This window comes from Delphinus delphis, chromosome 13 (assembly GCF_949987515.2).
Source record: "Delphinus delphis chromosome 13, mDelDel1.2, whole genome shotgun sequence".
NCBI classification, from domain to species: Eukaryota; Metazoa; Chordata; class Mammalia; order Artiodactyla; family Delphinidae; genus Delphinus; species Delphinus delphis.
This window is the reverse complement of record NC_082695.1, coordinates 8347939-8361945: the sequence shown is the minus strand read 5'-3', so window position 1 is coordinate 8361945 and position 14007 is coordinate 8347939. Positions and strand designations below refer to the sequence as shown.

The following is a 14007-nucleotide window of genomic DNA, read 5'->3' as shown; positions in this document are numbered from 1 at the left end:
CATACATTAAATGGTTCTTTTACTGAACTAATAAATTATCAATATATTTCAAAAGAATTAACAAGTGTGAAGCAGAATGGCACAATATAGAGGAAGAGGGCTTTGAACTCACAGAGACTGCAGTTTGAGTTCTTGTGCCAACACTCAAGTCATCTTAAATAAGTTATTTGACTTCTCTAAGCTTCAATTTCCTTATCTAAGGACAATCTGAAAATATTTTATAGTTGTGAATATTAAATGCATGAATGAGAAAGCATTAAGAGAACACTGTGAGGGCTCAATAATAATTATTTATATAATTCTGTAGAGGTCTGCTTCTAGCTCTAGAAGATTCTTGCCACTTATATTTATACTTGATTTTTAAAATACTTTTAAAAATGTTCTGTTAATAAAGTCAACAAATGTTTATTGAACAACTACATTGTCCTAAACGTGGTTCTATAAGCCAGACACTCACAACTCTGGTAGATATTACTGTAAGGACCTTAATAGCAAATTTTTTTTAACTCCCAAAATAGAGAATTCCCTGGTGGTCCAGTGGTTAGGACTCCATGCTTTCACTGCTGAGGGTCCACCCAGGGTCAGGGAGCTAAGATCCCACAAGCTGCGTGTTGTGGCAAAAAAGAACCCCAAACACAAAAAACAAAAATAAACTCTAAGTACATGAAGTAATTTCATTTGCATCATATAGTATTAAACCAAAACCCAAGAGGGTCTTTCCTGAAGTCTTCTCAGACTTCATCTAGTCTTACTCCATGCTCTTTTCGGTAACTGCATCTTCTCCTGAGCTATGATCAAACATCACATCTAGGCAGATGATTACACACTTCAACTTGAGCCCCGATATCTTCTCCTGAACTCTTGCTGGATATTAACTTTGAAGTGTCTATAAGAAATTCATCATTTCTCCTCTTCTTCGTCCACTACTACCACCAAAACTAGCTCTTCCTCATCCCTAATCTGCACTGTTAGTGGTTTCAAACCTCAAAATTATCTTGCTATCTCTTGTTCCCTTGTCTGTAATTAGTGTTCTTCCATATACCATTCAGATCTATTCCTTCTTGTCCATTCCTTCCACCAACACTAGTTTGGGACCTCATTCCCTCTAACTTAGGCTATCGAAAGGCACTTGATGTCACTTTTATTTGTTGAAAAGAATAATTATAAAGACTATGGCAAACAAGGGAAATATATTAACTGAATAGAACCTTAAAGTAATTAAACGCAATGTATACTACCATTCCAACCATGTAGAAAAAGTATATATAAGAGGACAAGGATAAAATGCAAAGATGAACACTGTTCAGCTGTTAATAATAGGATAATGGGTGGTGTAGTAAAGATGTTAAACAGCAGTCCCCAACCTTTTTGGCACCAGGGACCAGTTTTGAGGAAGACAATTTTACCACGGACCAGGGCAGGGTGGGGGATGGTTCAGGCAGTAATGCCAGCGATGGGGAGCAATAGGGCGCGGCAGATGAAGCTTCATTCGCCTGCCTGCTGCTCACCTCCTTCTCTGTGGCCCGGTTCCTAACAGGCCACAGACCAGTACCAGTCCACAGCCCAGGGGTTGGGGACCCCTGAAGTAAAGTACCCAAAGTACCCATAGCCTCTCCAGAAGGAAAATTCTCTAGGCAGCCATATTTAGTACCATATCACCCTCCTTTCTTCTGATCCTTACCCACAAGCATAGCCGGTTACACTAAGGATGGATCCTCGGTCTGACCCAAGGATAGCCAGTAATCTCTGAGGTAGTCTGGTGTGGAAAACTGCCCCCAAAAGAGAGGAGCTGCACCAGGAGTTTAAATTAGAAAAGGCAGAGAAAACAGGGCAGTTATAGTGAAAACGTCAACATATATGTAGAGAGAAAGGCTACAGTGTGAGATATGAACAATGAGGAGCCATAAGCGAGCTAAGGTTACAAGTATGCCAATCCAAAGAATGGGGAGAAACTAAAAGATGGAGAAAAGAAACATAGGCAGACACACAGCTGGTGGCAGGCACAGTGAGAAGCCAATACAGAGTGATTCACTGAGCCATGTTATTGGTGTAGTATGAGTATGAAGAACTTGGCTCTGACATTTACCAGCTGTGTAACCTTGGGCAAGTCCTTTACCCCTCTGTACCTTTATTTGCTCATCTGTGTAAAGGGTGGTTTATCTAACTGGGTGGTTACGAGGCCTGAATGAGTAATGTAACAGTGCCTGGCACACAGAAAGCACTTGATAAATGCTATTACTATCACATTCATCATCATTATCCACAAGCTCCTGCTAAGGTTCCTGAAGCTTCCCTGAGCCAAAATGCTCGGCAGAGAAGTATAGTACCTCTACCTGCTCCAGAGAGACTATAGTTCTGATCCTTGGATTTCCAAAACAGCATATTTCCCTTAATGTTCTAAATATCCTTTCAATAAAACTCCTCATTTAAAATGTAAATGGACTTAATAAAAGAACTACAGGCATACCTTAGAGATATTGTGGGTTCTGCCCTAGACCACTGCAAAAAAGTGAATATTGCAATAAAGCGAATCACATGAATTTTTTGGTTTCCCAGTACATATAAAACTTATGTTTACACTATACTGTAGTCTATTAAGTGTGTAATAGCATTATGTCTAAAAATGTATATATTTTAAAATACTTTATTGCTAAAAAATGCTAACCACCATCTGAGTCTTCAGCAAGTCAATCTTTTTGCAATAGTAACATCAAAGATCACTGAGCACAGATTACCATAACAAATATATAATAAAGAAAAAGTTTGAAATATTGCAAGAGTTACCAAAATGTGACACAGAGACACGAAGTAAGCAAATGTTGTTGGAAAAATGGCACTGACAGACTTACTTGACACAGGGTTGCTACAAACCTTTAATTTGTAAAAAATGTAATAAAATGAAGTATGCCTGTATTTACAAACAGATTTATTTTACTATATTTTATTTTATTATATATTTTACTTTTACCATTAGGGAGAAATTTTACCATCACCAGAAATACATATAAGTGTTCCCTTTTGTCTGTAAGTTGCTGACTCAAGAAAAGCATTAAGAAAATCAATTCTTTAGAACGAACCCATGAAAACAATCCTTGATGTCCTCAATCTGAAAACCCTGCTCAAAAATCTCCTTTCTGGGGGCTTCCCTGGTGGCGCAGTGGTTGAGAGTCCGCCTGCCGATGCAGGGGATGCGGGTTCATGCCCCGGTCGGCAGGGGACGCGTGTTCATTCCCCGGTCAGGGAAGATCCCTCATGCCGCGAAGCAGCTGGGCCCGTGAGCCATGGCCGCTGAGCCTGCGTGTCTGGAGCCTGTTCTCCGCAATGGGAGAGGCCACAACAGTGAGAGGCCAGCGTACCGCAAAAAAAAAAAAAAAAAAAAAAAAAAAATCTCCATTCTGAAATCTTCCTTTCCTGACAATCATTTCATTTCCTTATTTCCTTCATTTCCTTCCCTTTTCCTTATCAGTTAAGTATATGATACTGATTATATTTTTTCTATATTGTTCTTAGGTTGGGTTATCTTTTATTTTTCCTAATTTCCTCATGTGTTTGTTCCCTCTCACCTATGACAGTATGAACCCCAGAGAACAGGGACTTGTCTCTTCCATTTCTTTCGTGGCAGCAGGAGTGTATAATGAAATAAGCAGGAGATTTAAAATAAGATGCTAGAGATGATAGAGTCAAGCCCCAACTCTCTCACTTCCTACTTCTCTCTTTGGATAAGTCACTCAACCCGTCTCAGACTCCATGGCATTTTCTATAAAAAAGGAAACAATATCCATCTGATTTCAAAGTCCATGTGATTTCTCACTCTGCTTCTCTAACTCTGATAGATGGCATTCATGAAGAGTTTTATAGTTCCATCCTTAGGCACATGCAGTACAGCTCACATTCAAACCTAAAATTACTACGTGGAGAACGATAAAATAACAATTGTTAAGGACAAACGGCGAAGGCCACCTTATCTGGATTTGTGGAGGGCATTTACCTTCTCACAGTTTATCTTTAAAGCAGTGCCTGGAATTAGCTTCCAAGTAACTGTATTTCATCACTTAATCATAAGCCATCATGGTTTGCCCCGCATCCTGCTCCCTAGCAAAGCAAGTTCATTAATCTAACATTAATTTGTCACCACTCGTTGGCAGACTCTGAACTTTTACCTGGCCACAGAAGAATGTGACTTCATAACTCTGACATGAGTATGATTTAAAGCAAAAATCTCATTTGGCTGCACTTGTGATTTTAGCTTAAACTCCTTCCTCTCCTTCTCTCCCCTGCCCCCGCCCAAAATTTATGACAAAACAAACAGCATAAATTAAAAAAAAACTGTTGTAGGTCACATTATTATTCTCTTCTGCAGAATCATATAAAAAATAATAATTTATTTCCAGAAATTACCCAAGTAAAATATTTGGGATTCTAACTAATACAGCTGAACAAGAGAGAGTATTAAAAGTATCACAAAATTACCACCTAGGGGGGTGGGACAGGGAGGGTGGAGGGAGATGCAAGAGGGAGGAGATATGGGGATATATGTATAGCTGATTCACTTTGTTATAAAGTAGAAACTAACACACCATTGTAAAGCAATTATACTCCAATAAAGATGTTAAAAAAAAAGTATCACAAAATTAAATTCACTTACTTGACATTTCTGACGCAATTGTCGTAGTTCTTTTATAACTGGAGCTAGAGCTGATTTCTTTTCAGATACCAGAGAATTTAGTTTTTTCACCTGTCATTTAAACAAAATATATGACATCTAAGAAAAGAACTCAAAAGAACAAAAATACCATAAAGGTATTTATTGAAGTGTTATATATGAGTGAAAAAAACTATAAATTACTTCAATGTCAAACAATGGGGAAGTCATTTAGTAAGTACTGATTCCTCAATAAGAAGGAATATCATTTAACTCTTCAAAATGTCAATTATTAAAACTGCAAACCATTATGGGAAAATATTTACAATCTAGCACTGAATAACTAAAACAAATTACAAAGTTGCCTTTATACAGCTTTGTATTATGTAAAAAGTATACAATTATGTAGGTTATATAAAATACACATAAACATAGACGAAGTGATATTCAAGATAATTAATAACCCAAAAGGCATAAGTAATGACCAATCAGAATGGACACCAGCCATAGAGATGAACAGGGTCTTGGAGGCCTCTTCTGTACTAAATGTTCATCTTTATAGGAGTTAGAATGTGGTGAAATCCAGAGGGTTCTGGGACCAATGTGGACAAGACAGGTGGAGGTGGGTACTCTGAGAGTTTGGGGCAGCAGCTATTTACCAATAAGTAGTGAAAGATTTCAACATTTTAATGCCTGATGAAGCTGTATCCGTGCATTCTGGCTGAATAGCAGTCCTGAATACAGAAAGATACTAAGGACATACACAAAAATGAAATAATTGTATTAATTTAAGTAGCATGATTTGGGGAAACTTGTTTTTTATCTTAAATATTTCTTTAATACCATGTAACTTTTTTTTTTTGGCTGAGCTGTGCAGCATGCGGGATCTTAGTTCCCTGACCAGGGACCGAACCCGAGCCTCCTGCAATGGAAGCACAGAGTCCTAGCCACTAGACTGCCAGGTAATTCCCAATGCTATGTAACTTTTACACACTTCAAAAACCACAAAATTGAACAACCTCTTTACAACCTCATTAGAATGGAAAAAGGTGAAAGAATGTAAAGAAAACATTGTGCAGAAATGAAAATTTGAATGCTTCACTGAAAACAGAACACAAAATATCTGCCTCAGAGGTAGACCATAAAACAAATAAACAAAGCCTGTGTAATCACCATTTCAGACATGTCATCCAGTGTTCGTCCTTTCACTTCATCAACTTCACTCTTCAGGGCGGATACTCTTTCTAGCTCTTCTTGGGTGTAACTATATCCAGATATACCCTTTTTCTCCTCAATAGTTTGCTAAAAGTAAAGAATAAAATAGGTGTAAAAAATGGGGTCCACAAAATGGGTGTCAAAACCTTGATGATTCCATAATAAGTATATAGATTTAATAGGTAACAATAAAGTCGTAAATAAAGTAGTTTAAATCCTAAAGAACAATCTTTATTGACTTCAACAATAATTACGTTCCTTTATACATTATAAACTTATACTGAAGAACTGAGAGGATGGAGTGCCCATTTGTTGAGATGAGGAGGACTTGGGAGGAACAGGTGAGGGAGTAGTAAAGATCAGAAGTTTAGTTTTGGACATGTTACAAATCTGAAATCTCTAGCAGAAATCCAAGAGAGTTCAAGATGTTGCATATACAAGACTGAAATTTGAGAAGCAACTGGAGATACAAATTTGTGAGTTGTCTGCATAGACAATATCTTTAAAGCCATAAGAGAATAAGATCACCAAGGGAGTGAGGGTAGAGAAGAGATCCAAGGCCTAAGCCTGGGGAACTCAAACACCTAGGCTTTGGAGAAATGAGAAGAAATCCACCATGGAGTAGGAACAGGAGTGTTAGTAAGGGAAAAACAAGGAGAGTGCAGTGTGCTAGAAGACAAGTAAAGAAAAATTTTACAGGAAGAGGGAGTTATGAACTATGTCAAACACTGCCAATAGGAAGATAACTAAAATGAATCTGTATGGACTAATCTCAGGATATTTTCAGTGGATACAGTGGGTGCTCTGCCCTGATCTGTTTATTGTGTCAGGGTACCCATCCCGTAGCTGTTGTGAGAATTGGCATTTTGATGACAGTCTACAGCTGTCCCTTCTTCAAAGTGTACCCCTGGTTTAACAGGAACTATATCACACCACTTCTTGGGTGGTAGTAAGAGGGTCCATAGCAAATTACTGACTGACACAGGGGTCCAAAGGGGTAGCCCTCTTGCCTAAAGATGAGACCAACTCTGTGATGCAATTTATGCTCCAGAGCTCCTTATGCAATCAGAATGAAATTGGACTCCAACTGAATCCACTTTTTCCTCTTGCTTCATCTTTTTTCCTAAGAGCACTCACTGAATTATTCATATGAGGAGGAATAAGAATTCTTGTTTCAGGTTCTGCTTCTAGAGAACCTGACCAAACTACAAGGATGGGCTTCTAAGGTAGGATCACTCCCTAGGTGAATGGAACTGAGAGCCCTATCACTGGGGGCAAGCAGAGTATCGTTAGTCCTAGGCATGTTATAGCAGTACAATTGCTAAGACTGGTGAACTAGGGCAGAATATAGGTGGAAGGGATTATGGTGGGCATGACAATGGAAGGCTTGAATCTCCTTCAAGAGAGTTTGCTGAGAGGAACAAAGTTGACTGACAGCCATAACTGCTGCCCCTCTGGATCCACCATCACGTTCACACCAAGGCCATGCTTCCCCCAGGCTGTTCCCAGCCAGAGGCTGACCCATTCCTGCCTGACAGGGAACTCCTCTAATTGGTGACTGGCTCAGGAACTCCCCATCATCCCAACCAAAACGTCCTTAAAACTGTGCTTACACCCTAAGGCTCTTCCTCTCCAATCCTCCTTCCTTCTTCTTCCTTCACAGAACAGCCTAAAGGCATTTAGAGCCTAAAGGCTTTCCCTGCCGCCTGCTGCTCAATTCCCTTTACCCTTCACAAAGGCTTCCTCCAATAAATCTCTTATACATCTAATCCAATCTGGGCGTATGCTTCTTGGAGGACCTGAACTATCACAGGAACATACTAGCTGGTACAGTGTTGTTGGTGTTCAAGAAGCATGAAGAAATCGTAACTGTAAGGACTATGAAATTGGGGTGGCTGTTGCTAAGCTCAAATGACGGGCTCAAATCCATTAATCAGTAATTTAAAGCAAAGTGATAAGTCAGAGAACCTCCTTAGGAGCTTTAAAGAAACCCTCATTTCCTGTGGCTATGAGGCAGAGAGAGCTGAAAACCACGGACAGGACTTAAATTGTAAGACTGGCAAAACTTCAGAGAAGGCTGAATATGTCCTATGTCAAAGTCAGGGCTCTGATAGGGAAGGGAAAGGGTGCTGAGTCTGAAATGGGGATAACTGGATAGGCTCACTTGAGAACCTTAAAACCCCAGATTATCTTTTATCTTCTGGGCAGTGGCAAATGGCTTAGCTTGTTGGGTCAGGGGCCTGGAGGAAGCAAGATAGCAAGACTAAATGACTGGGGACAAGGAGGTCTCGGGAAGAGGCATCTGGATCGAGCTATAAGAGTTAACACTAAGTGTGAAGATCTCTTCATCACATGTATATGGCCACTGGACAATGTCCACAGTAGAAGAGGCACTCAGCAGCCGAGTGGAAAGGATGATTTGGCCTTTCCAAAAAGGCCAAAAAGGCTGACAGTAGATGTCAGCCAGCCTCTGTCATTGGCCACCCAGTGTGTGGACAATGGGCTCATGAACAGAATGGCTATGTTGGCAGAGATGGAGGCTAAGTATGGACCAAATAACATGGGCTCTCTCACTAATGCTCATCTAGCTAATGCTACTGCCAAGTGTCTGAGCTGGTGGCAACACAGACCAATCCTGAATTCTGGGTATGGAATCATCCCTTGAGGAAACTGATCATCTACTTAGTGGCAATTTGATAACACCAGATTCTTTCTACCTTGAAAAGAACAACACTTCATCCTGAATGAGACTGACCTATATTGTGGGTAAGGGTTTGCTTTTCTTGCCCACAGCGCTTTAGGCAGCACCACTATCCAAAGGCTCAGAATGTCTGGTCTACTGATGTGGAATCCCACATAATATCACCTGAGACCAAGGGACCTACTTTATGGCAAAGTAGGTATGGCGATGGGAATATGACCACAGGATTCAGTCCCTGTACCACACACCATCCAGAAAGCTAATGGCCTGACTGAATAGTGGAAGGGCCCTATGAACGTAAAGCTAAGGTGCCAGCTTGGAATTCATGGCCTGTGAAGATAAGTTCTATTCTTCATGATGGAGTGTATATCTTAAACCAATGCCCATTACATGGTGTTGGGTTCCAAATAGATCCAAAGACCCAAAAATACATGGGTCTTGGAACCATGAGATGAAAGTATGAGTGTTATCACTCACCAGAATTCCAACTCATACACAGGGAATTATACTTCCCTTCTTGACAACTTTAGGCTCTGTGGGTATAAATGTTCTGGTTTCCGTAAGGCACATGCTTCCACCGGAAGGCACATTGAGAAGCCCTTTAAACTTAATGCTCTGCCTACCATCTTGTCACTTGGGCTCCTCATGCCCACAGACCAGCAGGCAAAGAAAAGAGCGATTTATTGGCAGAATATTTTAAGGGTATACAGATGCTGTTATATAATGAGGGACAGATAGGAATAAGTTTGGCATTCAGGTGATCCATTAGGGCATATCTTGGTACTCTCATGCCCAGTTTTAACAGTAAATGGGTAAGTTTACCAACCACAGCCTGATAAGGGCATTGTACTAGAATCTCATACCTCTTAAGGATGAGGGACTGAGTCATCCCACCAAGTGAGTCATCTAGCAGTCCCAACCTTTTTGGCACCAGGGACCAGGTTCGTGTAAAACAATTTTTCCACAGACGGCGGAGGGTGGGGGTTGGGGGGATGGTTCAGGCAGTAATGCCAGCGACGGGGAGCGGCAGATGAAGCATTGCTGGCTTGCCTACTGCTGACCTCCTGCTGTGCAGCCCAGTTCCTAACAGGCTGCAGACCAGTACCGGTCCATGGCCCGGGAGTTGGGGACCCCTGATAGACCACTGGAGGTGCTAGCCAAAGGTGTGGGGAATCTAGGATGGATGGTAGAGGAAGGAGATATTGAGTATCAATTATGTCCTTGGGACCAAATGAAGCAAAGAGAGTTTTAATTTGTCCTCCTCACCCTCCTGTTTTCCTAGAAATTTTGACCAACTGTAATCCTGTATAAACTATACCAGGATGGAGTGACTTTAATGTGAGAAGCAAGTAGATCTCAGGAGTACAAGGGGTGGCTTATAGTGAATGCTGTTGGTGCTCTACTCAAACCTCATCTGCAAGCTGCAATGAGTGTTGACTGCTAATGGCTCACAGATGTCCCCTTCTCCAGAACATGCCCTTAGCCCAATGGGGGCTGCCTCATCTAGAAGGTTATACCGTGCAATAGCCAATGACTGACTGATATGGGAGTATAAAAGGCCAGTGCCCTTGCCTCAAGGTGGAACCAACTTCATGGTGCAATGTGTGCTCCAGAGTTCCTCATGGGATCTAAATGAAGCTGTTTTCAGTCGGGAATACATCCTTGCTTGGCTTTTTTCTGCTGCTCCATCTGTTTCCCTCATTCCCTTTCTTCTGAAGGTACTCCCTCCCTCAGTAAATCATTTGCACCAAGTATTCCCCTCTCAGGCTCTGCTTCTAAGGAACCCAGCTTAAGAAAAGATGTAAAGCAAAAACTGATGGAACTAAAAGGAAAAAGATCATAGATATTCTAAAACATCTTTTTCAATAACTGATGGAATAAGCAGATGAAAATATAAATAGAAACATGAATACATGGAGGCTAAACAATACACTACTTAATAACCAAGAGATCACTGAAGAAATCAAAGAGGAAATCAAAAAATACCTAGAAATACATGACAATAAAAACACGACAACCCAAAACCTATGGGATGCAGCAAAAGCAGTTTGAAGAGGGAAGTTTATAGCAATACAATCCTACCTCAAGAAACAAGAAACATCTCAAATAAACAGCCTAACCTTACACCTAAAGCAAATAGAGAAAGAAGAACAAAAAACCCCCCAAAGTTAGCAGAAGGAAAGAAATCATAAAGATCAGATCAGAAATAAATGAAAAAGAAATGAAGGAAACAATAGCAAAGATCAATAAAACTAAAAACTGGTCCTTTGAGAAGATAAACAAAATTGATAAACCATTAGCCAGACTCATCAAGAAAAAAAGGGAGAACACTCAGATCAATAGAATTAGATATGAAAAAGGAGAAGTAACAATTGACACTGCAGAAATACAAAGGAACATGAGAGATTACTACAAGCAACTATATGCCAATAAAATGGACAACCTGGAGGAAATGGACAAATTCTCAGAAAAGCACAACCTTCCAAGATTGAACCAGGAAGAAATAGAAAATATAAACAGACAAATCACAAGCACTGAAAATTAGACTGTGATTAAAAATCTTCCAACAAACAAAAGCCCAGGACCAGATGGCTTCACAGGTGAATTCTATTAAATATTTAGAGAAGAGCTAACACCTATCCTTCTCAAACTCTTCCAAAATATAGCAGAGGTAGGAACAATCCCAAACTTATTCTACGAGGCCACCATCACCCTGATACCAAAACTACACAAAGATGTCACAAAGAAAGAAAACTACAGGCCAGTATCACTGATGAACATAGATGTAAAAATCCTCAACAAAACACTAGCAAACAGAATCCAACAGCACATTAAAAGGATCATACACCATGATCGAGTGGGGTTTATCCCAGGAATCCAAGGATTCTTCAATATACACAAATCAATCAATGTGATACATCGTATTAACAAATTGAAGGATAAAAACCATACGATAATCTCAAGAGATGCAGAAAAAGCTTTGGAAAATTCAACACCCATTTATGATAAAAACCCTCCAGAAAGTAGGCATAGAAGGAACTCACCTCAACATAATAAAGGCCATATATGACAAACCCACAGCCAACATCGTTCTCAATGGTGAAAAACTGAAACCATTTCCAATAAGATCAGGAACAAGACAAGGTTGCCCACTCTCACCACTATTATTCTATTATTCAACATAGCTTTGGAAGTTTTAGCCACAGCAATCAGAGAAGAAAAAGAAATAAAAGGAATCCAAATCAGAAAAGAAGAAGTAAAGCTGTCACTGTTTGCAGATGACACGATACTATACAGAGAGAATCCTAAAGACACTATCAGAAAACTACTAGAGCTAATCAATGAATTTGGTAAAGTAGTAGGATACAAAATTAATGCACAGGAATCTCTTGCATTCCTATACACTAATGATGAAAAATCTGAAAGAGAAATTAAGGAAACACTCCCATTTACCATTGCAATAAAAATAAAATACCTAAGAATAAACCTACCTAGGGAGACAAAAGACCTGTATGCAGAACACTATAAGACACTGATGAAAGAAATTAAAGATGATACAAACAGATGGAGAGATATACCACGTTCTTGGATTGGAAGAATCAACATTGTGAAAATGACTATACTACCCAAAGCAATCTACAGATTCAATGCAATCCCTATCAAACTACCAATGGCATTTTTCACAGAACTAGAACAAAAAAATTTCACAATTTGTATGGAAACAAAAAGACCCCGAATAGCCAAAGCAATCTTGAGAAAGAAAAATGGAGCTGGAGGAATCAGGCCCCTTGACCTCAGACTATACTACAAAGCTACAGTAATCAAGACAGTATGGTACTGGCACAAAAACAGAAATATAGATCAATGGAACAGGATAGAAAGCCCAGAGATAAACCCACACACATATGGTCACCTTATTTTTGATAAAGGAGGCAAGAATATACAATGGAGAAAAGACAGCCTCTTCAATAAGTGGTGCTGGGAAAACTGGATAGCTACACGTAAAGGAATGAAATTAGAACACTCCCTAACACCATACACAAAAAATAAACTCAACATGGATTAAAGACCAAAATGTAAGGCCAGACATTATAAAACTCTTAGAGGAAAACATAGGCAGAACACTCTATGACATAAATCACAGCAAGATCCTTTTTGACCCACCTCCTAGAGAAATGAAAATAAAAACAAAAATAAACAAATGGGACCTAATGAAACTTAAAAGCTTTTGCACAGCAAAGGAAACCATAAACAAGACAAAAAGACAACCCTCAGAAAGGGAGGAAATATTTGCAAATGAAGCAACTGACAAAGGATTAATCTCCAAAATTTACAAGCAGCTCATGCAGCTCAATATCAAAAAGACAAACAACCCAATCCAAAAATAGACAGAAGACCTAAATAGACATTTCTCCAAAGAAGATATACAGATAGCCAACAAACACGTGAAAGAATGCTCAACATCACTAATCATTAGAGAAATGCAAATGAAAACTACAATGAGGTATCACCTCACACCAGTCAGAATGGCCATCATCAGAAAACCTACAAACAATAAATGCTGGAGAGGGTGTGGAGAAAAGGAGCCCTCTTGCACTGTTGGTGGGAATGTAAATTGATATAGCCACTATGGAGAACAGTATGAAGGTTCCTTAAAAAACTAAAAGTAGAACTACCATACAACCCAGCAATCCCACTACTGGGCATATACCCTGAGAAAACTATAATTCAAAAAGAGTCATGTACCAGAATGTTCATTGCAGCTTTATTTACAATAGCCAGGACATGGAAGCAACCTAAGTATCCATTGACAGATGAATGGATAAAGAAGATGTGGCACATATATACAATGGAATATTACTCAGCCATAAAAAGAAATGAAATTGAGTTATTTGTAGTGAGGTGGATGGACCTAGAGTCTGTCATACAGAGTGAAGTAAATCAGAAAGAGAAAAACAAATACTGTATGCTAACACATATATATGGAATCATAAAAAAAAAAAAAGGTTCTGAAGAACCTAGTGGCAGGACAGGAATAAAGACGCAGATGTAGAGAATGGACTTGAGGACACGGGGAGGGGGAAGGGTAAGCTGGGATGAAGTGAGAGAGTGGCATGGACATATATACACTACCAAATGTGAAATCGATAGCTAGTGGGAAGCAGCCGCATAGCACAGGGAGATTAGCTCCGTGCTTTATGAGCACCTAGAGGGGTGGGATAGGGAGGGTGGGAGGGAGACACAAGAGGCAGGAGATATGGGGATATATGTATATGTATAGCTGATTCACTCTGTTATAAAGCAGAAACTACATACCACTGTAAAGCAATTATACTCCAATAGCAATGTTAAAAAAAAAAAACATGGAAGATTTGAGTATCATGGTTAACATACTGGACTGAATTGACTTTTATGGAATGCCATCCCCCACAACTGCAGAATATATATT

At 39.6% G+C, this 14007-nt stretch overlaps 1 protein-coding gene across 6 annotated transcripts in view; it reads right to left on the bottom strand.

Annotated features, from left to right (window-relative positions):
* IFT81 (intraflagellar transport 81) overlaps positions 1-14007 on the bottom strand; it is a 103907-nt gene that overhangs the window by 20331 nt on the left and 69569 nt on the right. For all 6 annotated transcript variants that reach the window (XM_060029357.1, XM_060029356.1, XM_060029354.1 and 3 more), the window contains 2 exons: positions 5816-5944; positions 4646-4735 (listed from right to left, as the gene is read on the bottom strand). In XM_060029357.1, coding sequence (XP_059885340.1) covers positions 4646-4735; positions 5816-5944 — 219 coding nt within the window. The remainder of the gene's footprint in view (positions 1-4645; positions 4736-5815; positions 5945-14007) is intronic.